A 27,992-nucleotide genomic window follows, 5' to 3' on the forward strand; every position below is an offset into this window, starting at 1 on the left:
AGTCTTGTTGTTTCTTCAGATGCAAACCTAAACTGTGCTGCCATGTTCTTTTATAGAGGAGACACTTTCTCTTGGCAACCTTTCCAAACTTGTTCAGTCTTTTTCTAATTGGAGTATCATGAACTTTAGCATTTAATATGTTACATGCTAACTGAGGGCTATAGAGTCTTAGATGTAGCTCACCACTTTTTGTAGTGTCTCTGAGCACAGTTTGCACAGTTTGACCCAAGGTGAATTTTCTGGGATGTGCCCTCCCACAGATTGGCAGGTGACTTTCCACTCGTGAATAGTCTTTCTCACTATGCAACAATATACAATGGGCCTGATGAAGCTTCCTAAATTGATGGAAAGCAACAACTGACTCTCTACGGTCATTGTTTATGTGTGTCATCCTTAGCATCATGTTAATACTCACCTTAAGGCTCCAGACCAGCAAAGTGCCAGAACCTCTCCTCTTAAATAAAAAATGACACAGTATATGTCATCTATGTTCTTCATTTCAGCTTGTATTTATCTAATTTTAGAACCTACTGTGGACCAGATGATTTACCATTATGCCCGGATACATAAAACCCTAAAATTGAAAAATGCACTTTCTTTTTCACATGACTGTATAAATTTATTTTATTTGTTTATTCTGTAAAAAAAAAAAAAGAAAAGGCAGAAATAACAAAGTTCTCGTCTAACCCTACCAAAGAAGACAGATAGCTAAAGCTCTGACGCTTTATTTTTTGTCTCAATACTGCACAGCCTCTCATGTTGCTACATCTAAAAAGAAATAAAACGGCCTCAGCTGTTAAAAAAATTCACAGAGGTTCATGTGAGATGATGATTCACTCTGTATACACAGTATATAAAAGATAAAAGCAGTTTCTGGCTATGAAAACGAACTGTTTAAATACCAACCTGGTTTATGGTGACAGCTGCTAGTTTTAAGTCTTATTCAAGACAGAATGATGTTCATTTCATAAACAGTGATCACATGTAGAAAAAGCGGGGTTCGCTTTATGGAGGAGCTACCTTTTGATTGACAGTATGGCACACTCATACTACCATATGAGTGTGCAGTGTCCTTGGTTCCTCGGTCAGCTCCAGCCCTGGCTCAGGGTTTAAATAGGACGGGACTGTGCTGTTTAAATAAGGCTTAAAAACTAGTGGCGACATTCATCTTTTATACAAAGTCGATGCTTTCTCACTAGAATAAGTGAACTCAGTGCTCAGGTGCTTGTCTCCATCTCTCCAAATTTAAATGGTGGTATTGAATAGAGAGGAGCAGCTGATCAGAAACCACTGACCACTCCAGCTCACACATTCTTCCTCCTTTGGGGTTATTCTCTATGATGGCTGGACTGGGAGCCATTACCCTGAGACAGGATATGGACTGTGGGGTGGGGTGTTGAGTACAGTAAGTGAGTGACGCAGATAGCAGACTGCTGTCATGTGTAAGACTGAAGGAGCACAAGGAGGAACATCTGAATCAACAAAATGCTTTCAGCACATTCAGCTGTTGGGTTACTGCAGCATAGTCCTTAGTTTGGATCACTAGTGCAACTGGAAAAGTCTTTAACCTCTGCTCAAACTTTGCTTAATAAAGCAGGAACAATAAGAAAAAGAAAGACAAAAATATCCACTTATAAAGCTTTCTGTGTGCACTGCAGAAAATATAAATATAAATATATATATATATATATATATATATATATATATAAATATATATGTATATCCCAATATAGTATTTATTTCCCTTATTGCATCTTAAAATCAAAACATTTCAGAAAATAAATGAGGGAAAAAGTGATTACGTATCCACGCCAGGCCTACTACTGGTCAGATATGACTTTTTGAAATACTGTCACATTAAAAAAAAAAAGTTTTCAAAGCAGAGCAACCTGCTCTTGAGACAAACTGTATCCCCTTAAGTTTATTTGTTTAATTTATAGAACGCAAAGTCCGTGAGAATGAACCCAGCATGCAGACAGTTTTACAGTCACTATCTGCGTTTCTTGTTTGTGTTCTTCCTCTTCAGAGCCAGTATCCACGCAGGGAGGGCTGTCCGCCGGGCCGGTGCCTCCTCCCCTGCCGCTACCGGATGCACTTCACACTCCTGCTCTGTCACCGAGTCCTCATCTGTAGCTGCTGAGTCATCCTCCAAGTCTGAAGTGTCCAGATCCATGTCTGGAGGTTCTATGGCCACCACTTCCTCCGCAAAACGAACCCGGCGGTTCTCCTCCACTCTCCTCTGAACCGAGAAAGAAGCACGAAACACAAAAAAGTTACAGAGAATTTAGCATCTGATTAAATATTACAGAGACTGAATGATTTCCTCAAGTTTTTTCAAATCATTTCATTAATTTTATTTGTGGATGTTGACATTTTAAAATTTCCAACCACAAGGAGGCGCTGCGATACACACTATCTTACCCTTTTATTCACTGTCTCCATTGAGGACTCCGACTCGGGGGATACGGGGTATTTGAGGACACCATGGGGCGCTCGAGCCAAAGGATTAAAAGCAGTTGGGGAGAGAGAGGCTGAATGAGAGTTTAGGGTGTATAAGGGTATTACGTTCTCGTGCTCTGACTCTCCTGTGTCAACCATCATCTGGCTGCTCGTAGGATTCAGTGAAGACATGTCCCCTTCTGTAAAACAAAAGAGACAACTTGATTTCCTGAACAGCCACCAAATTAAATCGCTCAAACAATAAAAACTCTTTAATAATAACTGATCATTAATGTTGCTGTTGGAGTATTAAGCTGTTCTGACCTCTGTCTGTCTGCTCTCCATCACTTATTTTGTCGGCTTGAAGCCTGTCGTCTCTCCTGTCAGCCGACTGATGCTGTCTCTTTCTGTTGAGGGTGACTCGGCTCTTCAACGCCTTGTTAAGCGGATTTTTTGTAGACTGCAAAGGACAAGAGAGAATGGGGAGAATCACAAAGTTGTCATATTGATAATATAGATATTCTTTTTTATATTAACTGGATGAACATGAGATATTTTTTGTTTATGAATATCTTACCACTACAAATGATGGAGGTCTTATTTGCTGTTCCAGTCTGCTCGCTCCAGACTGCATATGTGGGTAGTTGTGACCATCTTCCATTGCTTCTGAAGGGTCAGTCTGATGTAGTTTTCCACCTGAAATGTCCGTACTTGCAGCTGGGAAAGCATTAGGCAATGTTTGCGCCATGCTGAAATCTGTGGCCCGTGATGACTCTGTGCTCCTGAAGCTCCACTGGTTGCCCCCACTGCCAAGTTGGTTCAAAATCCCATTTGACGGAGTGCTACTGTGAGGATTTAGTTGGTTTGGGGGTTGGCCCATTGGGTCCTCTAATGGTCTCTGATTTGCTGATGAGGATGAAAGGCTGGGACTGAGGAACTTAGCCCACTCTTGGCCCTTAGTGATCTCTTCCAGCAGACTGAATGACCCGAGGCCCAATTCAAAGTCACTGGCAGGTCTGAAACGGGACAAAATCTTCATTAAACTCAAAAATTCAGTATACAAATCCCATCACTACCAACAGCACAAAGAGATTTTTATTTAAAATAACCCAAAATAACATTTCAGAGTTCACTCAGATGAGGTATGATGTTATAAAAGGTCCTTGAATACAGTTAGCTCCATAACTTTGTATTTTTGAGGTTTTACCTCTGTACATCACCACGGTTGATTTTAAACAAACAATCAACACATTATTAGAAAGAAATTGGCATTAAGTTTTTAGGAAAGGGTCATTTTTATGCATAGAGGTTCAAAATTAATGAGACAACTGACTGACAAGCAGTAGAGGCCTGCTCCCTTGTTATTTTATGACAAGTGAAGAAAGCATAATATCTCAAACTGATTCAAAGTGTTAAAATTGCACTTTATTTTTCACTGTACTTTTAAATGAGTCCCAAAGAGATGTCTGTGCAAGTGAGGGAGGCTGAAAAACAAAACAAAATAAACATCTTAGAGAGAGCAAAAGCTTCAGCAGTGTCCAAATCAACAATCTGTTTCATTCTTATAAAGAATGAATACAGTGGCCTCCTTCAGCAACACCGAAATGCCTGAAGGCCCTAAGGAGACAACTGCAGTGAATGATGACAGAATTATTTCCATGGTTAACAAAAACAACTTCACTCAACTCATCAACTAACCAAGTCAAGAACTTTCTCAAGGAGGTAGGTGTATCATTATCAAAGACTACAATCAAGAGACGCCTTCGTGAATAGAAACAGGGGGTTTACAACAAGGTGCAAACTACTGATTACACTCAAGAGCAAGAAGCCCAAATTAGACTTTGCCAGAAAACATGTGGTTTTGAAAAATTCTTTGGACCTTGCACCACAATGATGGAAAGAGAAAACTGTGGAGAAGGACAGAAACATCTCATGATCCTCATGAGTGTACCACATCATCTGTCAAACATGGTGGAAGCAGTGTTACAGTATAGGCATGTACAGCTGGAGCTGGGTCACTGGTCTTTATTAGTGATGTGACTGCTAAAAGAAGCAGCCGGATAAATTGTGAAGTGTGCAGGGCTCTACTCTCTGCTCCGATTCAACCAAATGCTCCAAAACTGATCATGACACTGTTTCATGGTGCAAATGGAGATTACAATCATACTCCAAAAGCAACCCAAGAGTTTCTCAAGGCAAAGACATGGGTATTCTTTGATGGCCAAGTCAGTCACCTGAGCCTAACAGAGGATGCTTTTCAGTTACCAAAAACTAAACTGAAACCAGAGAGACCCACGAACAGCTGTAGGGGACTACAGTAAAGGTCAGGCAGAGCATCGCAAGGGAAGAAACACAGCATTTCAAATCAAGTCAAGTAAATGGCCTGTATTTGCTTTACTTAGTCCCTTAGGACCCCAAAGCGCTTTACACTACATTCAGTCATCCACCCATTCACACACACATACAGGTGATGGCAAGCTACATTGTAGCCACGGCTGCACTGGGGCGCACTGACAGAGGCGAGACTGCCGGACACTGGCGCCACCGGGCCCTCTGACCTTCTGACCACCACTAGTAGGCAACAGTGTCTTGCCCAAGGACACAACGACCGAGACTGTCAGAGCCAGGGTTCGAACCGGCAGCCTTCCGATTACAAGACGAACTGCCAACTCTTGAGCCACGATCGCACCAAGTGGCTTTTATTGTCATTTCGACCATGTACAGTGGTACAGTACAGAGTGAAATGCGACAGCGTTCCTCCGAGACCCTGGTGCTACAGTGCAACACTAGACAGAACAGGGCAATATAGACACAACACAGTGCAATGGAAATGTGCAAAATGCTGAGTATTGTGCAAAAGTAACTTGGTGTCTATAGGGGTGTCTGCACGTGTGTGTGTGTGTGTGTGTGTGTGTGTGTGTGTGTGTGTGTGTGTGTGTGTTTAATATGAGATACTACATATAAGTGCTTGGTAGTCACATGCATGAAGGTGTGCGTGTGTGTGTCAGTCCAGTCACTGAGTGTTCAGGAGTCCGACGGCTTGGGGGAAGAAACTGTTCCGTTGGTCACTGTATGCAAATAATTTTAATCCAAGTATTAAAAACTGAATTTATATTTAAAATTATCTTAGTACAACCAATTACTTTTGATCTCCTGAAATTCCTAAACAGCTAATGCAACATTTTTGTAAAGCCCCAGTGTGCAGAAACAAAATAACAAAAATTGTCATTATCCAACAACTTTAATGAAAGAAATCTCTCAGCAGATTAAATTCTTAAAGTTCTGTTTGCTCCTTGTCCAGGCTGTCCTGGAGAAAGCTTTTGTCAATACACAGAAAATGTCCTATTTTATTTGTTTACCTTACTGTGGTCTTCTTGTAAAAACCAGACATGCCTATAGTAGATAGTAAAAGAACAGGAACTTGTGTTTATCTGTTCTTCATTACTGTATAATGAATGACTGTGGGGAAGGTCTTTATCACTAGAACAAGCTGTAAAGTTTATGAAAATACAGTTAAAAGTCAAAAATGTATGCCCTACTTCACATTTTCTTTGCCAGTTCGATTCTCACCCACGGGCCTCATGTTTGACTAAATTCTATTAGCAAGTATTACTGTTTAGTCCACTGCGCCATAGAGCTCTACTGTTTCCCTAGAAATGTAGCCATATACATAAAACACATCAATGACACACACTGTGGCAGTAGTTTACAGTAGTTTACATGGGCCTTCATGGACCAACTAAGCTTACAAGCTAACTCGATACAACAGAAATGCTGACCAGAGCAAATTTTATAAACCTTTTTTGTTGTTGTTGCTGCCTGTTGTTATTTGTTTTTAGCCCCTGAGACACCACCAGTCAAGTATCAGATGTTTTTATATGGCTTTAAGGCTTGTTTTTATCTTTTGTCGTTGGTCAAATTTGCAATTTTACAATTTCTAAGCTATTTCATATTCTCTACGGCCTACTTTTCATGCTCTCATTTCCAGCAAGTAGGGCTCAGGCAGCATTTCCTGTACATTACATATACTACAGACCAGTTTTGCACCACTTCTACATCGCTTGATTATGTTTTTGTAGTGTTCCTTAATCTTCCTCAAGATCCAGCTAGCTAAGTCTACCTGTTTTAGGAAATTACAAATCCTTCAAAATGAAAGCTACATATATGGGAGTTATTTTAATTATTTATGTCTCTAGTAGGAAAAACATAAAGCAAACAAACTTGGCTTCGGTAAGCGAGTATCTTTCCATCTTGTGTGTTAAGTCCTAATGAGAGAATCATTCTTTATGAGTTACTTGCTGTGTACATCTGTTTCCTTTAATAGCAGGTTATAAAAAAAATCTCATTGTACACAGCATGAAAGTTTGTAATGACACATGCTGTCAGTGACAGGGTGTGTTTGGCACTTCAGACCACAGACACACATCAAGGGTAAAGATATCTGATGGCTGGAAACATCTCAAATGCTTCACATATCTTACTGCTGACGTTTCAGAGCAAATAAAGCCAAAAAAAAAACTGTTCGGCTTTCAGTTTGTGCCATGCTGCTAGAGTGCAGGTTTGGATGTATTTGTGCAATTTAGGATCATTTGTGTGCCTGTTACCTGATGTGGCTGTCGTTAGTGGCGTCCTCTGTGCGTGCAGGAAGCATTTTACTGGCTCCACTGGTGTCCAGTGAACGGAGGGTCCTTTCGTCCTTATTTGACGCATTGATGAGGCTTTCTGTAACCTGGTTTGGGTGTGAAATCTGCGTGAAAAAACAAGTTGCAGTGTCACTTCAAGATTTCTTTTTTTATCATTATATAACAAAACCACACTACTCACCTCAGGTTCCTCCCCACTCTTCTGGTCTCCTATGCTTCCTTCTTCTTCTTTTCCCTTTTTTCCTTGTCTGTCCTTCCATCGCTCCTTGAGCCTCTGCGTCCACCTTCTGGTTTTATTCTCAGATGATCTCTGTTTCCTCCTCACGCTACTGTTTGTTGTTTTTTGACTGTCTGAGGCAACCTGCGTATCTTTGTTTTCTGCCATCGCTCCAAATCCTCCATTTCCTACAATTAACGCTTTATTGTCTTGACCTCCTGCGAAAGGGTCTGTGTTTTTCGCGGCCCACAGGTAGACTTTAGGTTTAAAGCCCTGCTCCTGGTTCTCATTCACTCCCATGCTTTGGGCAGCATCTGTGTTAGGAGGCATGCTTCTTTTCATTGCAGAATTGCCAAAACTCCACTTCTCACTATCAGTCCTCTCAAAGGAAGCATCTTTAAGTGATGTGGTAGGAAACAGCTGCCCTGTTACTGTTGGGGCGATCGCAGGCTGTGTCGCCTGTCCCATAACCCTGCTATCACCAGTGTCACCAACACTGTTGTCTTTCTGGGAGGGGAAGGAAATAAAACCCCTGTCCACCCCACCTCCATGACCGGGCTGCTGTAGATGACTAAATTTGAAGTTAAAGTTGCTGTCTGCAGCAGGGCTCCTGACCTTATTTGAAGGGATGCCATTAGTACCTGGGCTGCTGTTTTCTGGTCCAAGAGTGTGCCGGTGCCCCTGGCCCTCTCTTTCCGACTGCAGCTTCAGTTTCTGCAGCATGGACTGCAGCAGGGCCTGGGAGTCTGCTGGATTAGGTGACTGAGACATCTAGTAACACAACCTCTAAGTCTTCTAAATCCAGAAGTCGCAGAAACGCGTGTCAACACCACAGTGAAACTGGATACACAAGGACGGACTCTATGCAAATAATATAATTCGTCGCTTTACAACCAGCATGACAAGAGGAAAAATACCTTTGTGTAGAAGATATCACTCTTTGGTCCAGTTTTTGTTAGAAAGACACCTGTTATGGCTGCTTTCGCCTTTCTGAATAATCCAATCCCTTTCCATGACAATGTAGTTGCTTCATAGCAAATATGAAGAAAGATCCACCTCTTCCAGTTAAATGTCCAGAGGTACAAATCCTTCTTCTTCTTCTCTGTGTAAACTGCTGCTTCTTATGCTGCCTCCACTAATGCTCAATCCTCAAGAAGAGCAGCAGAAGTCTTCTTCTGTTGTTCTGCAACAAAGAGATATAAGCTTTTGGTGTTTTTTCCCTATTTTCAAAAGTCTCTCGCTTTTACTAAATGCCCATAGTTCCATTACACTAAAGGTGTTGTCGTCACACCTCTTCTCCAGCAGCCAATTATATCACTGGTAATGGGAGGAGAGACTGTGAATGGCTGCGTTCCTCAGATATTACAAACTGAAGCAGACCAACAAGAAAGACCAGTAAGGTGAGATAATTGTTTGCTGACTCTAACTCTCTCCCACTGTGTGTATTTCTGCCCATCTTTGTATTTTGCCCTCCCTTCCTTCCCATTTCTCTACTTGTAACGCTTGCTCACTCAAGTGCACACACACCCTCTGTGACCTGTAACTGATAATTATAGGGCGTTCTTAAGAGCAGCCGCTATGAATGTGCCTGCCAAATTAAAGATATAGGAAAATGTCTGCACTGAGCTTTGCAATAACCCATTTTATATCAACTCTGTGAAAAATGCTGTCACAGAGGCCTTTGCTACTGTTGTCGAAATAAAGTAATAGATTCTCCAAACATGCAGTGTACTTCAGCTTGGAGAACACCATGCAATCTTTCTTATAGGTTTGTTAACCACCAGCTATACTGTTCTCCACTGTAAGTCATTAAAAAATGCTGCCGCCCTGATAAACTTTTAACTGTTTTAATTATATTTCAGCCAACTACTATGCATTTAAAAGCACAGTAATTGTACTGCCTTCTTTCTGACTGAAGGTTTAGAGTATAAGATTAAGTAGGTACACTACAGTACTTGAAAAGCTACTTTCCTATTCTGACATGAACTTATTTAATAATTATCAAGTTGCTAATCATTAAGTAAAGTTTATATAACAATTAGTAACAATGTACATCTTTATCCATTACAATTATACCTTTTTTTTGGTTTTTCGTCACGCTATCTTTATATATTTCTAATCCGGACGATCATAAAAAACCAGCCCCGAAGATGCAGTGAAGAAAAACACAAGTGGCAGAAATGTTCACTTAGAAACTAAGTGCGCATGTGCAGCGTCAAACGCACGCCCCCTTTAAGTTGCCGTGTATCTGATTGGTCCGCACTTTGTAAGCGGGCAATGGCGGCGTAAACAACGCTGATATCGATGAAAGAGACACTGCTTAACCGAGTAAAATAAACTTAGACTGGAAATAAACGGAGTATGCTTTCGGTAGGAAGATTTGCTCTCGGCGTGGAAACGATTAAAACGCCGTCTTGTGTACTTCTCGGTGATGCTTAGCCGCTCGTTTTGGCTAACTTTTAGCCAAATGTGCTAACTTAGCGGAAAAGTGAGTTTGCAGAGATGCACTGTATCGTAACGGGAGGAAACGTGAAAGGTAGCAAACATTTCCTGAATATTAAACACAGTCTCTAACTAGAACATGTGTCATTGATTAGATGTTGCTAATAATTATCTTGTGTGTGTTTGTTGGTGGGTGTGTCTGTACCGTCCAGTACTGGCCAAAGCCGTCCATTCTCTGTCCAGGATCGGCGATGAGCTGTATGTTGAGCCTCAGGAAGATGGGGTGAGCTGTTCTGACACTGACTTGCACACCATCACTTCCTCTTACAATGCAGATAGGCTTGTTGCTTCCTGTGGGTGCACACTTTGCGTCAATGAAAAAAGTTGATTTGTTGGTCTCTCTCTCTCTCTCTCTCTCTCTCTCTCTCTCGTGTCGTAGCTGGCCCTGCGGTCTGTGAACTCCTCTCGGTCGGCTTATGCTTGCTTCCTGTTCGCACCACTCTTCTTCAGCAGGTGCAGACTACATGCCTGTGTTTATAAATGGCATCTTTGTGTGAGAGAAAAAGAAAGCGTGTATATGAGTGAACTTCTGCCTTTTATACCTCTGTTTTTCTGTGCAGGTACTCCATTACTAGTGGGGATAACTTCCGCTGCAAGATGGCAATAAAGGTGTGAGAGAATTAGATAATCTACTGTTTTTCAAGGCTTTATATAGTCTGGGTGTGACATTAATTACATTTTAGTAGATAATGTGGTTCCCAAACTTTCATGATGACATAACACCCAAAGTTATTATAGAATTCGTTTCTTATCTACAACAGTTATGATATATCAGAGGTGTGCAACGTATTGAAGGCATTTAGGTTCCAGTTACAATCTTGTGAAAAAGAGTTCCCACAGGTCTTTGTTACTCACAGTTAGACCTGTGAAATTAAGTACACCCCATGATTCAGTAGCTCGTAGAACCAGCTATAGGAGCAATCACTTGAAGTTTATGAGTCGCTCATATTGTTTCAAAGTAATCGTTTTCTGTTTGACTTCACCAGTGTCTCAGATCATTGTCTCAGAGTTTTGGCCTACTGTTCTTTACAGTGTTGCTTCAGGACATCGCGGTTTGCGGGCATTCATTTATGCACAGTTCTCTTAAGGTCCCACCTCAGCAGTTCAGTTGGGGACAGGTCTAGAGCTTAATTATTCTCTTTTTCAGCCATTCCGTTGTAGATTTGCTTTAGTACTTGGGATTCTTGTCCTCCTGCACGATGCTGTTTGGGCCAAGTTTTGGCTGTCAGGCCGATGTCCTCACATTTCAGTTTGGAATACTTTGGTAAACAGAGGAGTTCATGGTCAACTCAATGAGTGGAAGGTGTCAGTGTTCTATGGCTGCAAAACAAGCTCAAATCATCACCTTCTCACCATCATACCTGACAGTTGGTATGAGGTGTTTGTGCTGATATGCTGTTTGGTTTTCACCAAACAGAGGTGGTTTCTTCAGTTGCAGGCCTAAGATGTGCTGCCATATTCTTTTACAGCCACTAGAGGCTTTCTGCTGGCAACCCTTCCAAACAAGCCAAACTTGTTCAGTCTTTTTCTAATTGTACTGTTGTGAACTTTGACATTTAACTGCTAACTAAGGCCTGTAGAGTCTGAAATGTAGCTCTTGGATTTTTATTTTTTATTTTTGCAGTTTCTCTGTTCACTGCACAGTCTGTCACTGGTGTGAGTTTGCAGGGACGTCCACACCTGGAAGGATTGACAGCTGTCTTGAATGTTTTCCACTTGTAATTGTCCTCACCGTGGTCAAATTATTTGGAAATCGGTTTATAACGATTGTCAGATTGCTTTGCATCAACAATGGCTTCTTTAAGATCACTGCTGACATGTTCCATCCTTGGGATTGTGTTAACACACACCTGAATGCTCTAGACATGCAAACTACTCACATTTTGAATTGGATTACAAGCCCCTAGCAGTAAGACTGTATTTAGTTTATCTCAGGATTGCATAGAATCAGTCACTTGACTGTCACGGATCTCAATAAACATGCTTACCAAAGGCCCCTCAGGCAGGTTGTGATAAGTATCACTTCAGTTACTTTTCTTTTGTTTTCTAGTCTAGTTTGAATTCTTTTTAAGCTCACAGTTCATTTTAAATAACTACTCTGACCTTGCATTAAACCCGAAAGTCCCATCACAAAAAGTTCAACCACTCGATCACAAAAGATGTATTGAAACTAAAGCTGCCAGTCTGATTTTTGTCTAATAGTTTGGTCAGGTTTGCATTCATGTGACCACTACCAAAATGTGAAAAATGTAAATTTTAACTTTCTCTCTATATATTTTTTTCTCCTTTTCTCACTGGTTTACATTAATTCTCAGTCGCAGTTTGCCATGTTATGGAAATGTGGCTGATAGTTTCTTGATTACTTTGATTTTAAACATACTAAAGATAAACATCATACTTTCTCATAATGATTTTTTTGTTCCTTGTTTTTTTTTTTTTTTTTGTTGCTGCTGCTGTTTTTCAAATTAACTGCATGATGGCAGTACTTGGGCCTCCCTGATGTAACTACAGTTAGGAATAGCAGATCTTATTCTTGGGATTGAGAGCGTAGTCTTGTATCTGCTGACAGCTTCAAATGCCTCCTTTCCTGTCGTGTTACCACCCAACGGTTGTGGTTATCTGTGTTCAAGTTTTGCAAAAACCTCACAGCTTCCTCGTATTAACAGTTGTACTTAGCAGTTATATTAGAGAGTGAATTGTGTGTCACTTGTCAGAAACAGCAAACATATTGATTTAGATACCATTTGAGTGTGACTAAAATGTTGATTCCTGTTGATTGTACCAGAGTGTGTCATTGCATATTGATAAGCATTATTTCCCCCCTGTGTTTCAGAGTGTACAGTCTGTGTTCAGATCTCTGACAACTTTGGAGAAGACGGTGGAAAAGTGTCACATCGATCTCGACAAACAGAAGGACCGTCTCACCTTCACCCTGCACTGCAAGCACGGTATCAGTGATTCACTTCATTATCAGATCATTCAAAGTGTTTTCCATATATGATTTAAGAAGGCTTACAACTCATTCAGGCATGTAGAATGGTGCTGGTTTCAAACCCAGAGGTGAGGGAACACATCCAGTTCTTACATTACAGGACGATCGTGGCTCAAGAGTTGGCAGTTTGTCTTGTAATCGAAAGGTTGCCGGTTCGAGCCCCGGCTCGGGCAGTCTTGGTCGTTGTGTCCTTGGGCAAGACATTTCACCTACCCCCTACTGGTCTTGGCCAGAGGGGCCGATGGCGCGATATGGCAGCCTCGCTTCTGTCAGTCTGCCCCAGGGCAGCTGTGGCTACAACTGTAGCTTGTGTGTGAGAGTGAATGCTCGAAAAGCGCTATATAAATGCAATCTGTTATTATTATTATTATTATTATTATTATTATTATTATTATTATTACATCCTTGCATTGACCTACAGATAAATATAAGTGTTTATAATTCTGTATTTATAATATAATTATTTATCATTTATAAGTCCACCAGTACTGCGGAACCCAAATATATTAGAGATAAGTTCACTGAGTACAAATGTCAGGCCTGCAGGTCACTTAGTGCTGCACAGAGCTAAAACAAAACTTCTATAATCTCTTTGAAACTTAGAGGTGCCTCAACTGTAGCTATTTTAAATGAAAAACGACCCTTTTTCATATGGCTTTTACATGTATTTATTAAACTATACAGTACTGTGCAAAACTCTTGAGTCACTCCTTGTTTCTTTATATTTTGCTAATAAAAGAGGAAATAGGTGCAGTGATTTATTGAAACATGCAAACATACATGGAAATACAGTAAATCAGGCAAAAACTGTTTAATTGTAACAAGTTAGAAAGTCAGTATTTGCTATAAGTATCTTTATTCTTCAACACAGTCTGAACTCTTTGGCAGCTTTCTTGGTGTGTTTTTAAGTAGTCTTCAGGAATAGTTCTCCAGGCTTCATTCAAAGGTCTTATTTGGATGTTTGCTACCTTTTGTTCCGTTCTCTGTCAAGATGGTCCCACACTGCTTTAATAGTTTTGAGGTCCGGGTTCTGGCGAGCCCAATCCACGACTGAGAGTGTGTTTTTTCTATCCAAGTATGCTTTAACGGCTTTGGCAGTGTGTTTGGGATTATTACCATGCTGAAAAATGAAGCCATTGCCAATCAGACATTTTTTAGTTGATATTGTGAGGTGGATAAAAATCTGATGATACTTTTTTGGGTTCATAATTCAATTCAGTCTTAATTATATAGCAGCAAATCATAACAACAGTTGCCTCAAGGCACTTTATATGGTAAGATAAAGACTACAATAATACAAAGAGAACAGAGCCTGGGTCCACAGAAGAGGGGCCTAAAAGTAAGCCTGCTGTCTGAGAACAGCAAGCTCTAATGGGGTGATATGGCACTATAAGGTCATTAAGATAAGATGGGGCTTGATTATTCAAGATCTTGTATTTGAGGAGCAGGATTTTAAATTTGATTCTGGATTTAACAGGGATCCAACGAAGAGAGTCCGGTATAGGAGAAATATGTTCTCTCTTTCTAGTTCCTAACAGCACTTTTTCCACAGCATTTTGGATCAGCCGAAGGCTTTTCAGGAAGTTTTTAGGACATCCTGATAATAATGAATTACAGTAGTCCAGCTTAGAAGTAATAAAGGCATGAACTAGTTTTTCAGCATCACTCTGAGACAGGATGTTTCTAACTATTCTATTCCACAAATGGAAGAAAGCAGTGGTAGATATTTGTTTAATATGTGCATTGAAGGACATATCCTGGTCAAAAATGATTCCTCACAGTGTTACTGGAGACCATGTTAATGCCATCCAGAGTAAGAATCTGTCTCTGATTTTTTGGGCCGAGTACATTAACCACAGTTTTGTCTGAATTTAGAAGCAGAAAATTAGAGGTAATCCAGGTCTTTATGTCTTTAAAACGTTCCTTCAGTTTAACTAATTGATGTGTATTATCTGGCTTCATGGATAGGTAAAGTTGGGTGTCATCTATATAGCAGTGAAAATGTATGCTATGCCTTCTGATGATACTGCCTAAGGAAGGGAAGCCCGTGGAACTCCATAATTAACCTTAGCATGTGAAGAGGACTCTTCATTTACATGAACAGATTGGAGTCTATTAGATAGATATGATTAAAAAACAAGAGTCTTAAATAAATATCAATAGCACTGAAAGTAGCAGTAATGTTTTGAACGACTTTCATTCGTGAAGAAATTCATAAATAAAAGTTGTAACCATTATAGAAAGATATTATGTTTCGAGCAGCTCCAAACCATGACAGAGCCTCCACTGTATTTTACAGATGGCTGTAGACACTCACTGCTGTACCTCCTCTGCATATAATGATGATTATTTGGACCAAACTTAGAGTCATTAGTTCATAAGACCTGATGCAGCTGTCACAGTTATTGTCTAATTTCTCCTGACAGCCACATTTTTTGCTGATCTGACTTCAGTGAACAGTAGATGGATCAGATTTAGGGCCAGATGCATCTCTCAGGTCTTGTATGAGGTCTTTGCTGGATTTTCTTTCCTGTTCTTTCCATGTCTTAAGCCATGACTGTTCATCCACTGTGTATACTTTGGCTATTTGGGAATCACTTTCATGGAGCAAAAATGCGATTTTATGCCTCTCAAACTGTTACCTTTGGCATTTTTCATAGATTCAACTAAAGTAATGGGAATCTGTTACAGGCTGCTAATAACAAAGTGCCTAAAGATACAATTTAAAATGAGTTATTTGCTAAATTATCTGTTAAAATACACAGATTGGAAAATGCTCAGGTGAAAGCACTGGACTGAAAAAGGAATGAAGAAGAAGCCAGAAGACCTTCAGAAGGCCTGGAGAACTTTGGTCAAGAGCACTTAAAAAAATGGGACTTCTACACATTAATACATATCGGATTTTTGTGACACTTTGAATCCATAAATTCTGATTTCACATCAGTTTATAAATAATGTTTTGCGTCTTTTTATTTTATCTTCTGCCTGTAAAGCAACTCTTTTAATAACCTCTATAAACAAGTTGTTACATTGTACTTTTACATCTTGTTTACATTCACATATTTTGTATTTAATGAAGCCCATCGTGCTTTCATCTCATTGCTTTCTATTTGCTCACAAACTTGACGTGATTTTCCTTTACAGGCCTACTGAAGACACATAACCTGTCTTTCCAGGACAGCGAGAGCCTGCAGGCAGTGTTTGATAAGGACAGCTATGCCAATGTATTCAGAGCCCAGCCCAGGTCTGTAAAAATCTTTCTTCATAGTTTATTTTGCAAATCATGACAATGACAGTCTCCCACTTGCTTTTAATCTTTTATTTCCTTGTACTTGATGATGACAAACACTGTGTAGCTTTTTTTTAACACCAGGAAAAACATTTTTACATTTCAGTTGGTTGATTAAATGAATAAATAGATTTAAATAGTAAAATATATTTTAAGGGAGGTGTAACTTTGTAGCTGTAGCTAGATTTGATTTCTCTTGTTCTCAGGCTGCTGGTAGACACAGTCGTCCATTTTCCTCCATCTCTGGACGAAGTGACTGTGTCAGTGAGTGATGAACGGATGTGGGTCAGGAACCATGTGGAGGAAGAAGCAGGTGACAAGACTGATATGAAAAAGTTTCGCCAGCGTAGTGGTAAAGCAGGAACTGACATCTAATAATGCCATGCATTGCTATGTTTTAAAATCAGCTTTTTGTCCTCTTGTTTTTCTGCTCTCTCAGAGGCGTCCAAAGCCATGCTGACCGAGCTGTGTTTGGCTTCAGATGAGTTTGATCATTTTGCTGCCCAAGCTCACAACAGTGTGACTTTTTGTCTGAAGGAGTTGCGGGTGAGAGAAACTATATAGGGAAATCACGAGAGAGTTGCGTAAGTTAGTTTGGGAGGGGGAGAGAGGTGATTATCAGACCAGAGTGTGAAAGAAGTTATTTGGAGACCAGTTGAAAGCACTTACAAGATGTTGTGGTGTTCTTGTAATGCTTGCATAGTTTGCAAAGTCACTAACTAGTATCTCTCATTCAGGGTTTACTAGTGTTTGCAGAATCAACTGGCCTCCCTGTTTCTATGTACTTGGACGAGCCGGGCAGGTGAGCATCGCCACCTGTGGGTTATTTTTTTTGATTACTTGTTTCTTCCTTTTTAATAACATAATTTTTTTCTGTGTCTGTTTGTGTGACAGCCCTGTGGTGCTTTCAGTAACGGACAGTGTCCTGGAAGGAAACTTTGTGCTGGCCACTCTTTCTGATGATCCCAGCCTTTGTAAAAATAACAGCAAAGGGTAAAAACGAAAAAACATATTTTTGTTGACTTGGGACGTTTTTTTCTCATGCTTGTGAGCAGGAAGGAAAATGAAAACAAAACTAGTGTACCCTTCACACAATGGCTTATTAACAGCTCGGTGACAGGCAGGAAATTCTAAACGTTTACCCTACTGCGCCACCTGGTGGATCAGAGTGTAAATGAAGACAAATGCTGGAGGAGCCCATTTACATTTCATACTCGACATTTCCATTTGTTGGAAATGGATTTTTATTATTTGCTCCAGGAGTTTAGACCAGGTTCTTAGTCCACCAGTTTGAATAAACTCTTTAAAAAAAACTGTGTTTATTCAGATTTTCACATCTTGTCATTCTGAGGCTGAGAGGCTAAATCTGGAGAACTCATGTCACAGTTAACAGCTGTTTGTAGTTGCATCTTCACACAATAAATGCACTCAGTATATTTATGGGAGTGAAAAACTAGAATGCCGTAGGCTTAATTGTTATGATATTGAGCTCTAAAATTGAAGCTGGTTAGTCATGTTGATTTGTTATTGTTTTGCAAGTCCAGAAAATCAAACGGTCACCATGAAGGTCAAAAGGAGCAAGAAAAGCTTTTTTTTTTTTTTTAATCTTGTGTGTCATCTTTCTATCTGACTTGCACTCCAAACCGTCTGCTCCACCCCTCAGAGCACACACAGCAGCTCCACCCCCTCCCGATGACTTCATGAATGATGACATGGACTCATATCTAATCGCCATGGATACCAGTATTGCGCCAGGTCCCTCAAACACAGGTCCACCCCCGCCTTCATTATCTGGTGACACACGTTCAAAACGGCCTGCAGCAGTCAGCCACAAGGCAAGGATTCTCATCGAGGAGGCAGAAGAAGAAGAAACAGATGATTTAGACAGACTACCTAATAAAAAGGTATGCCTTAGGTTTCTCAGGCGTGTTAACAGGCTGTGGATTCACTTCAATGAATCAAAAAGACAGAAGTAAAATATTCTCGCACATACAAAAAGAAGCAGATTCTTTAAAAATTGAGTCGTCACAACTGTCCACATACAGTCCTCACGTGAAAAAGAAAGTACACGCACGCTCTTTTAATTTAGTTTTATGTGTCAGGCTGTAACAAAAAAATCAACTTGTTCTTATTAGGTCTTAAAATTAGCTAAATGCAACTTTAGATTAATAACAACTCATGAATTATTATCATTACTTACATGTTACACACAAGCAGTGCGTGTGTGTAACTAAATATATCCTCACTGCTTCCACAGAAATTGAGTGTGAAGATAAATACAGTAGCAGCCAAGTGCTGCTAATCAAATCCACTTGATTAACTGATTAACAGCAAGTGTGTTCACCTTTATAAAACCAGAGGTCTGGTTGTTTTTCTGGTCTGGAGCATTCAGGTGTTTGTTAATGCAGTGCCAGGGAGGAAAGACATCAGCAATAACCTTAGAGAAACAGTTGTTGCTGCCCATCAATCAGGTGAGGGTTATAAGACCATTTCCAGTCAACCTGAACTCCATCACTGTACAGTGAGGAAGATTATTCACAAGTGGAAAACCTTCAAGACAGCTCTCAGTGTTGTTGGAAGTGAAGGTCCTGGCAAATTCGCCCAAAGGTCAGACCGTGCAGTTCTCAGACTCTATGGGCCTCAAGTTAGCATATCAAATGTTAAGGTTTATAAGGGTGTGATTAGAATAACGCTGAACAAGAATAGCTTGTTTGGAGGGTTGCTAGGCGAAAGAAACAATCCTCTCTAAAAACATGGCAGCACACCTTATGTTTGCAGAGTTGCTTCTGAACAAACCACAGAAACCTCTGGAACAAAGGCGTGCACATTTAAGCAGATATTTAATAAAAAAATAAACAAGTGATTGAATGTTTGTATATGCTCTCAAATTAATTAAATATTGGTATCTTAACATTTCGATAAATTGTAGTCTTTAATATATTTCCCTTGTGTGTGATTTTTCTCACAGTTTCGGTCGCTCTTCTTTGGATCGGTGCTTCCCCCGTCGTCTCAGTTGAGCACACAGCCGATGACTTCTCAAGAGGTGCTGGCCAGTGACAGTGAGGAAGAAAATTAAATAACTGCAGACTGATCGGCTAGAGGAGACATGGACTAAACTGACAGTGGGTGCATGTGCGTGCACTGTTAAACAAAGACACCTGGAGTACTTGAAGATAAAGAAATGAACACAAATTTTCATCCTTACTGGCCAGAACAAGTAGTACCTGGACCTGGTTAAATATGCAGAGGCCACCAGCCTCTAAATTCTCATTATGTAAAACTAGACATGAAGCAATTCCAATTTATTTTAATTTTGTGTTTGCCCAGTTTGTAATTAAGGTGCAGTGTAAAAGGTCCCACCGAATAAAGCAAACTTATTTTTCAATATATGTAAACATCATTTATTATTTATTTACATGTCGAAAAGTTCAAGTATGAGAAATATTTAGGATGAGGGAATTCCACATATCCACCAATGTGGAGCTCAAAGAGAGAAAGGCAGTGATGCAGAATCTGAGTAATGTCAAAAATAAGCCTCGGCATAACCAGCAGAATGTCTGTGAATTGTCTGTGAGTCAGTCTTTGCAGGATGAGCAGCGTCGTCACTACGTTTCTCTTTTTGCACCTGAAAACTTTTCCCTCTCGTCTGTGGTTTCCTCCTCTCCTTTTCCTTCCCCTTCTCCAGCTCCTTCTCTTTCTTCTTTTTCAACCTCTCCTCTTCCTTCTCCTTTCTTTCTTGTTCCCTCCGCCGCCGCCTCCTCTCCTTGGAGTTCAGTTTGTCCTCCGCCTCTTCCTCAGCTGCATTCCCAGTCCCTGGCATATCACTGAAGTCTTGAATCAAGATTTTCGGCACTTGCATTTTGGGTGCCTTCTTAGCCTTGTTGTCTTTGTGATGCTCACCTCTCAGTCTGCGGAAGAGACCAAAACGTTTAGGGGTGTCGGGCTGTGGCTGCTGCTGTGTGGGGGCTTCCTCTGTTGTTGTTGCTGCTGCTGCTGCTGCTGCTGCTGCAGGCGGCAGCAGATCAGGAGCAGCTTGTTTTGAGGTCACAGCTTTAGGATTGCACTGTGACTCTGTGAGTTTGGCTTCTGGTTGATTTTCTGAAGTTTTCTGGGGGGTGGTGAAGAGATCCTCGGAAAGCCTGCGGGCTAGCCTGGAGCTACGTGAGGTGGATGACTTGCGAACGCAGAAATCAGCGGATGATCGACTGCTGCGACGCTCAGGGGTTTGTACCGGGGGCTCTTTTGCAGATTGAGAACATTGGACTTGGGGAACATTTGTTGGCTCAGAAGAAATGAAGACATCGTCCTCTCCTGCTGGAGTTTGTTTAATCTTTTCAGTAATTTCTTCCTCCTGCGTGGGCTCCACTTGTTGAACCTTTTGATTTGAGTCTTCAGGATCCACAGTAACCTGGCTTGTTGTCTCTTCAGGTGCTTTTGTCTCAGAGGTACTAATTTGTACTGAACTCTCCTCATCAGGCTCACTGGTGTGGTTGAGCTGATCAGCTGGTGCTGCAGACTCTTCCGTTTCCATGGGTGTTGCAGAGTCTGCAGGCTTCTCATAAGTCTGAGTTTCTGTTGGTGTTTCCTCTGTGATTTTTTGAGTATAGATGCATGAATCACTTTCAACCTGTGCCTCCGAGTGTACATTCAAAATCATTTCTTCTGTTGCCTTATTTGACGCCTCCACTGTGTCTTTTCCTACTGTTATCTCAGCTTTAGTCTCTGGATCATCTACTCCACCAGTGCTTTCTTTTTGTTGAGTGCATTCAGATGAAGTCAGCATTAATATTTCTTCTTCTAGCTCCATTTCTGTCTTTGAATCTACTTGTTGTTCTGCATCGACTTCTTTAATTTCTACCTTTATATCGCACTGTGTGGCTGAATTTTCCTGATTATGTGTCAGAACCTCATTTTCTGTGTCTCTTTGGGTGTGGGACTCTGCTTCCTTTTCTGTTTGTACTAATGACTCAGTACTGTGGTATTTTACTTCAAGTGCACCTTTTTCTGTCTCCTTGATCAGCTCTTCCTTTTCCTGTCGTGATTCTGCCTCTGCTGCACTATTCTGATCATCAACAGTTAAAGCTTCAACACCTCTGTCTGTGTCCACACTTGTCTCACTTTTAGACTCCGTAACGTCTGCGTTCATCTCCACCTGTTGCACACTTTCAGTGTCAGCACTCTCTTCTGATTTCACGTCAGCTTGTATCCTCTGCTCCTCGCCTGCGTTTACACCTATTTGCATCTCGTCCTCTGTGTTTGTATGTGCTTCGGCTATTCTCGGTGTCTCACTGTGGTTTTCCTCCACAGCAACCACGTGTTTCTCTGCCTCTTCATTTGTGTCTTTGAGCTCTACTTCCTGGTCTTTGCTTTTATGACTTTGTTCTTCTAGCACTTGTGATTCACTCTCTGCGTCCAGCTTTTCTTCTTGTTCACAGTGAGGTGCATAATCAGGGGGATGAAGAATATTTTCAACAGTCTGATTTGGGGCAATCTTTTCTTCTTGTTCTGAAAGCATTTTGCTTTCATTTATCTCAGTCAGCTTGGTTTCATCCATATCACTGAGTTTGCGTTCCCCTGTCTCCCTGACTTCAATTGTCTCAGTCTTCCTGACATCACTTGTCTCCGTCTCCCTGACATCACTTGTCTCCGTCTCCCTGACATCACTTGTCTCCGTCTCCCTGACATCACTTGTCTCCGTCTCCCTGACATCACTTGTCTCCCTCTTCCTGACATCACTTTTCTCTGTCTCCCTGACAACACTTGTCTCCATCTCCTTGACAACACTTGTCTCCGTCTCCCCGACAACACTTGTCTCCGTCTCCCCGACATCACTTGTCTCTGTCTCCCCGACATCACTTGTCTCCGTCTCCCCGACAACACTTGTCTCCGTCTCCCGGACAACACTTGTCTCTGTGGCAACACTCATCTCCGTCTCCCTGACATCACTTGTCTCTGTCTCCCTGACATCACTTGTTTCTGTCTCCCTGACATCACTTGTCTCTGTCTCCCTGACATCACTTGTCTCTGTCTCCCTGACAACACTTGTCTCTGTCTCCCTGACAACACTTGTCTCTGTCTCCCTGACAACACTTGTCTCTGTCTCCCTGACAACACTTGTCTCTGTGACAACACTTTTCTCCATCTCTCTAACATCACCTGTTTCTGTCTCTTTGACACTGCTTTCCTCAATTTCAGCAACTCCTTTTTCCGTGTTTTCAGTCTGTTCTTTTCCCGCTGCTGTTTCTTCTGTTTGGATATTTTTGATTTCTTGAATCTTGTCAGGTGTCTGTGAAATTTCCTTCTGTTCAGTTTGTCCCTCTTTTTGTCCCTCTGAAACTACATCCTCCTCCTCTTTGACTCCTTGTACCTTCTTAAAGTCAAACTCATTCCAGCTTTTCCAGTCCTCCCTTCCACCCATTGAAAGATGCCTCACTACTTTGTTACTGCCTTCAGAGTCAACTGTGTTCCCTTTTCCCACTTTCCTCCACTTCTTGTGAAGGAGGGAAGGAGACAGTGAGAGAGAGGAGGCTGAGCGAGTTAGTGGGACAGAGAGGTTCCCTTTCTGTCTCTCTTTCCTCTCCTTCTCAATTTCATGCTGCCGAGCTCTAGCCCACGCCTTCTGGTATCCATGGCAGCGACCTCTGGGGTCAAACGTGGACGATGGTTTTTCTTTCCTCCACTTTTCCAGCTCCTTCTCCGTCTGCTTTTCCAAATCTTTACCCGACAGTGGCACAGAGCACACCTGAAACAAGAAGGGAAACTCTGCAGATAGTTTGTACCCCAACAACACAGTGTGTCCCGCCACAATACAAAACCTGTTAAAGATCCCTGAGAAACACCACAAAGAGCCTTGAACAGTTACCCCTAACCTCCAAATTCCTTAGATCATAATCCAATTGAGCAATTTTGACACACTAATTCCAAGCACCACAGGACACCTCCAGAGCTCCCACGTTCATGCCACAGTGGATCAGACATGTTTGTGGCTGAGCTGTTTTAGTAACTTACCAAGATTTATATCTACGTTATTTGATAGAATAGTGCCATTTTGTAAAAAAATTTAATAAAACAAAGTTAATGATAGAAACATGTTTTAAATTTACTCTTCAGGGTTTTTTATTTTTTTATTTGCCTCATCTCTTTGGTTTGCAGCCATCTTTTTGAAAGGTTTTTGCTTTTGAGGTGTATCTTTTTACACTATTCGTGGCCATGATTAGTTTAATTTACTTGCTCTGTTGCTTTACAAATGAAAGCTGTTATCTTGAGGTAATTGGCAGAGAACAAGATGCTTCTCTATAAGCCTATCAGGTTTAAAAATCGAAATCTTACCTCTGCTATGAATTCGTCATCTTCATCGTGGACCTCCTCCTTAACACCCCTCAACTTCTCCAGAGTCTCCATTTGGCCCTGACACTGCTTCCTCTGCTCAGCTCGACCCAACACCCGGCGCACCAGCACCGCTGCAACCTGTAGCAGCACTCGGACACCTACAAGGAAAGATGAGGGCGAAAGAGGAAGACCTGGTGAAAATGCTACATATCAGGTAGATGATGGCAGTGACCAAAAATGTAAGAATTGTGCAGATATTTAAACACTTCTATATATAGTGGACAAAACCATCGCTTTTAATAAGCTGCTATTCCTGCCAGTCCTAAGGGGGTTGTGTTAGCCTGAGGTCAGCTCTACCATAGCAGAAGAAGAGGTCCCAGACTCGGAGAAGCGTGTTGAATGGAAGGTGACGTGTGAACAGACACATCAGCCAGTCGGTGGCAAACATGAGGGGCTCCACTCCGTGGTTCTGCAGATGTTTGTGTGCAGCTGGACACGTCTTTTTCAAAACCCAGGTCAGCATGGCCGCATCGAACAGTACTCCCTCCTACACAGCACACCACAGTAGGCTCAGACAGCTGCCCAGCTTTCAGGGTCAACACATGATTCATCTTTGTGTTTGGGTTATATTTATAGCACAACTTATCAAGAATCAGCCTTGAAATCAACATCTACTCGCCTACGTGTTGATTATATGTATTATAAAAGGTAAAAAATGTAAAAAACAGAAGATGTGCATGTCCTCACCAGCAGAGGGCTGTAATATCCGGGCAGGTATTGCTCACTGATCTGAACCAGACACCAGAAGGCCTCCTGCCAGGTTACATAAGGTGAACATTAGGCCAATAACTGCTCCGTATTATAGAAAATTAGCACTGTATTCTCAGGATTGCATTAATACTGTTATACCTCTGAAATAAAAAGCTTAACAGGTCGATGAAACAAGCAAGGTAGAGTCGGTGTCTTAAATGAAGGTTGTTGTTTCTCCACTGAAATCTAATTATTTTAATGTCTTTGCAGCTGATTTATCAGACCGAAGCTAAACTGTTAATGGCCTTTACCTGAGCAGGCATGTTCATCAGCAGCACTGCAGCCACCGGCCCCTGAGCCTGACAGTAACCCTCATCTGGCTGATACTGGGTGTAAGCTTTCAACACCCGGAACAAACCACGCTGCCTGCAGACACACACACACCACAATCATCTCTCACACAGCCAGAGGTTTCAGTCACCTTTGACAAGAGTTATACATTTAATAACGAAAAGAAAGAAAGACAAGTGACAAGACTGTTTGCTGTTCTGTTGAATAAGCCTTTAACTGTGAAAGCTAAACCAGGGAAACTATGAAAAGATTGGAAAGCCACGCTGAACACTAAATAAACTGTATGGTTATTCTGCAGCTCTCAGCTTCAGAAACAAATAGCAGAAACGTCGCCTACCCGTGTCCGTCTTTGGACTGGAACATCTCGTGGAAAGGGAACTGCCGGTCCAGATCTCTCTCAATCACATCCACCCAGCTCTGCAGAGCCGGCTGCTCATCCAGAGTCTGATGCAGAGACAAAAAACATAAAATGCATACCAAACAATAGATTTTTGAGTCTTTAAAATTCTAAGTAAGTTAGTTTGTTTTTCAATATTATAAATAATTTAACTTTTACTCAATAAAATATAAGAAAACAGTGATCACAAGATCTCACAACTTAGAACAGTATATATAGATGATCAGGCATAGACTGTATATAAACAATGGACAATATAGCCTCCAGGTCTAACAGAAAGCAATGTAGAAATGCCTTAAACCTGCATTTTGTTTAATTGCCAGAAGGGGAAGACTCCTGGTGGGGGAAAAAAAAAGTCAGATTGCGTAGAAAAAATTAGAAAATGACCCTCTTGGTCATATTAAATTATTTCCTGATAGGTTTACGGCCTTAGTCGCTAATCTGAAGTGGTATTTAATGCAAAATACAATTATAGTCCCATTTATAGTTAAACGAATGATAAAGACGGCATGATTTAGGGAATGTGATGTTGCTGCTCTATAAGTATGTAGTTTCCTAAATTTCTCACTTAGATCCATCAATCACTCGTGAACAACATGTTGCCGGCCAAATAGTAAACCAGCACTTCAAACTCCAACGAGAGACAACATGGTGGCTATGTCCATCTTTTACATAAAGTCTTTGCAGCTGGACTCTTGCACTTTCTTAAACCATCCCAGTGAGAGTGTTTGTTTCTCTTGCCTCGTAGAGGTTTTCATGCTGTTTCATCCTGTTGGCAGCTCCGCACAGCAGAGGCCAGCACTTGGCTCTGAGCGAGGCAGGGATTCCTTTCTGACACTGCACTTTGACCTAATGAGAGACCCGGAAAACAAACGGTTACTGTGCTTTTTCCTGATGTGTCACAATGTCTGTCATGTATAAGGCCCATCGCCCATCATTTGGTGCCAGGGTTTATTTTCGGGCATCTTTGACGGGACGCACCTTACTGCTCTTCTTCGACAAGATGCGATCCCATTGGTCAATGATCTTTATCCACTTGGCCTCCCTCTGCCTGACCAGTTCAGGTGGCGGGCCCAAACTCCTGACACAGCACAGCACATGAATCACCAGGTAAGTATTTTGACACGTTTCACCTGTTTGCTGAACAATTTAAATTCTGGAGACCTTTGTAGTGCTGTGTCGCTGCACACTGTTTAGTGTGTTGTCATTACAGACACACAGTGCTCCGAAAACAAGACAGGAAACAGGAAAACCACACGTTAGCAGTGTGAAGTCTCTATGGCAACAGGTCAGGATGTTATCAATGAAGAAAGTAAAGATGACAGGTTGCAGTTTGTTCAGTTAGTTTTAATGCTTAGTTTATACCGCCTCGTGTGCAATCCCCTGCCAGGGCTATTATCAAACGCACAGTCAGCTGATTCTGAAAGTAAAATTGCACTTTATTTTTCAAGTACACACACCCACTTTCAGTTCAGTCATTATGTTTTTTGCAATATTTTTTTTTTTTTTGTGGATTATATGTAAAGAATATCAAGTGTAAACAATCTGTTTGTGCAGTTTCCGTCCTGAAGAAGGCCCACTGTGGTTGAAACCACTTGGCTTTTTCACTGATACGCTCAGCTAAATCATTCTAAAGCATCTCCTCCCCCTTTGCTCTGCTTATGAAACTGCCGTAAAGCCACGTTATTTGCAGGGGTCATCCTGATTTCTTTGTTTCTTGTCGTGTTTCCAACTGACATGCATTCTTACACATTCTCCACTACACCAGTATAGCCTGAATGTTCCTTTCTTTCACTCTGTGACTTTTTCTCTCAATCTTAACATCTCTGCTCTAACAATTTGTCTTTTAACTCTTTATTAATGGCATTTAGTCCACCTGGCTGTGTGCGTGTGTGTGTGTGTGGGGGGGGGGGGGGTGCAAATGCTCCTCTGTCTCTTAAAATCGGCAGATTTAAACACTGTTTCAACACTTCCTGGTCTTGTCATGGAGGAAAATTACTTTGTGTGCTGCTTCAGGGGGTGTTGTGTGCCCACATTAGAAACTCTTAGCTCATCTGGAACCTTTGTCTTTGCTCATATAAAGACAAAGCAACAACCATTAAATTATCTGATAATATTTAATATTTAGTTTCAAATTATATCTTCTGACAGCAGGTGCAAACCTTACTATTACCAAAGTCCCTGGGCTTTCTGATCTGTGTGATCTCGACAAGGTCGCCCTGCACGTCTTTTAGTCCCTTATAATAAAAAAAAAAAAAAATCTCTTTAATGGGAGAATGAAAACTTAGATCCCCTGGTTTTGAACAGATCACCAACAGCACAGTAAGAGTACACAAGGCGCAAGGTGGATGTGCTCACCCAGCTGTGGAACCATTGGTTAAGATGAAGCCAAAGCGGTCTGTCTCCGGTTCAGATCCAGAGCTGTCCTCTTCACTGAGGTTCTTCTGGGCTGGACTCGAAGAATTCAACATCTTAGCTAAAGAAAAGAGGATGGGCTCGTCATCCAGTATGCAACCGATGAGGATGTGTGCGTCAGAGATGTTTAAAATCTCAAACATCCAAGATGGTAAACAGCTTAACCCCACTCTGCAAACGTCTCTGTGCACGTTTTCACCCTCTCTCTCTTATTTGACTCGGGATCTATGAAATCTGCATTTTCCAAGTTGAGAATGAGAGTAAAGAAGTGTACCAAGCCCCCCAGCCCCCGATTTTAAGTCATAAACATAACCACAGCTGTTAAAGCTTTTAAAATATACATTTAAATGTGACTACCTTTTACATTTCCGCCCTGTTTGATTAGTTGGCTGCTGAAGAGGTGAAGTGATCCTCCAGTGATGGAGGAGGAAGACAAACTTCCTCTCTCTCTCTCTTGCTTTCTCTCATATGCTCTCATTTGTTCACCACGCCTTCATTTCTCACCGTCACAAATGCAGTTTTCACATAAACTTCCGCGTCACAAACAATGACGATAAAATTATGGAGTGGTTTGTTTTTTTTTTTTTGTTTGTTTTTTTACTGTCATGAAAATGCCGTTAAACTGCTTAAATATGATTCATCAGTCATCACATATAAGTGATAATTGT

General features: G+C 41.2%; 3 protein-coding genes across 5 annotated transcripts; 1 reads left to right on the top strand and 2 right to left on the bottom strand.

Moving 5' to 3' along the window:
* Nucleotides 1–606: 606 nt before the first annotated feature.
* Nucleotides 607–10,056, bottom strand: LOC146717749 (uncharacterized). 2 transcript variants are annotated; one of them, XM_085430457.1, is made up of 7 exons: nucleotides 9,947–10,056; nucleotides 7,264–8,482; nucleotides 7,044–7,168; nucleotides 3,017–3,455; nucleotides 2,764–2,899; nucleotides 2,422–2,639; nucleotides 607–2,239 (listed from the first exon to the last, which is right to left on the bottom strand). In XM_085430457.1, the coding sequence occupies exons 2-7, from the start codon at nucleotides 8,068–8,070 to the stop codon at nucleotides 1,991–1,993; spliced, it is 1,974 nt and encodes a 657-aa protein (XP_085286583.1). In that variant the 5' UTR covers nucleotides 8,071–8,482; nucleotides 9,947–10,056; the 3' UTR covers nucleotides 607–1,990. The 2 variants fall into 2 exon arrangements, with proteins under 2 accessions (XP_085286583.1, XP_085286574.1); XM_085430448.1 differs by having other exon boundaries at nucleotides 7,044–7,186; nucleotides 9,947–10,055.
* Nucleotides 9,554–19,469, top strand: rad9a (RAD9 checkpoint clamp component A). 2 transcript variants are annotated; one of them, XM_085430472.1, is made up of 12 exons: nucleotides 9,554–9,835; nucleotides 9,954–10,024; nucleotides 10,181–10,254; nucleotides 10,362–10,410; nucleotides 12,635–12,749; nucleotides 15,938–16,037; nucleotides 16,289–16,395; nucleotides 16,522–16,628; nucleotides 16,820–16,884; nucleotides 16,977–17,075; nucleotides 17,746–17,986; nucleotides 19,051–19,469. In XM_085430472.1, exons 1-12 carry the CDS (start codon nucleotides 9,802–9,804, stop codon nucleotides 19,156–19,158), a joined length of 1,170 nt encoding a protein of 389 aa, XP_085286598.1. In that variant the 5' UTR covers nucleotides 9,554–9,801; the 3' UTR covers nucleotides 19,159–19,469. The 2 variants fall into 2 exon arrangements, with proteins under 2 accessions (XP_085286598.1, XP_085286607.1); XM_085430481.1 differs by lacking the exon at nucleotides 10,181–10,254.
* On the bottom strand, nucleotides 19,450–27,937 carry tbc1d10c (TBC1 domain family, member 10C). Its single transcript, XM_085430436.1, has 10 exons — nucleotides 27,682–27,937; nucleotides 27,268–27,385; nucleotides 25,891–25,990; nucleotides 25,651–25,758; nucleotides 24,850–24,956; nucleotides 24,473–24,587; nucleotides 24,159–24,224; nucleotides 23,769–23,958; nucleotides 23,412–23,569; nucleotides 19,450–22,824 (listed from the first exon to the last, which is right to left on the bottom strand). Exons 1-10 carry the CDS (start codon nucleotides 27,800–27,802, stop codon nucleotides 19,606–19,608), a joined length of 4,302 nt encoding a protein of 1,433 aa, XP_085286562.1. The 5' UTR covers nucleotides 27,803–27,937; the 3' UTR covers nucleotides 19,450–19,605.
* Between the last annotated feature and the right edge of the window lie 55 nt (nucleotides 27,938–27,992).

The sequence above is a fragment of the Copadichromis virginalis genome, linkage group LG2, assembly GCF_057382275.1.
Source record: "Copadichromis virginalis isolate Kocher_CV1m ecotype Utaka linkage group LG2, C_Virginalis_male_GT1.1, whole genome shotgun sequence".
NCBI classification, from domain to species: Eukaryota; Metazoa; Chordata; class Actinopteri; order Cichliformes; family Cichlidae; genus Copadichromis; species Copadichromis virginalis.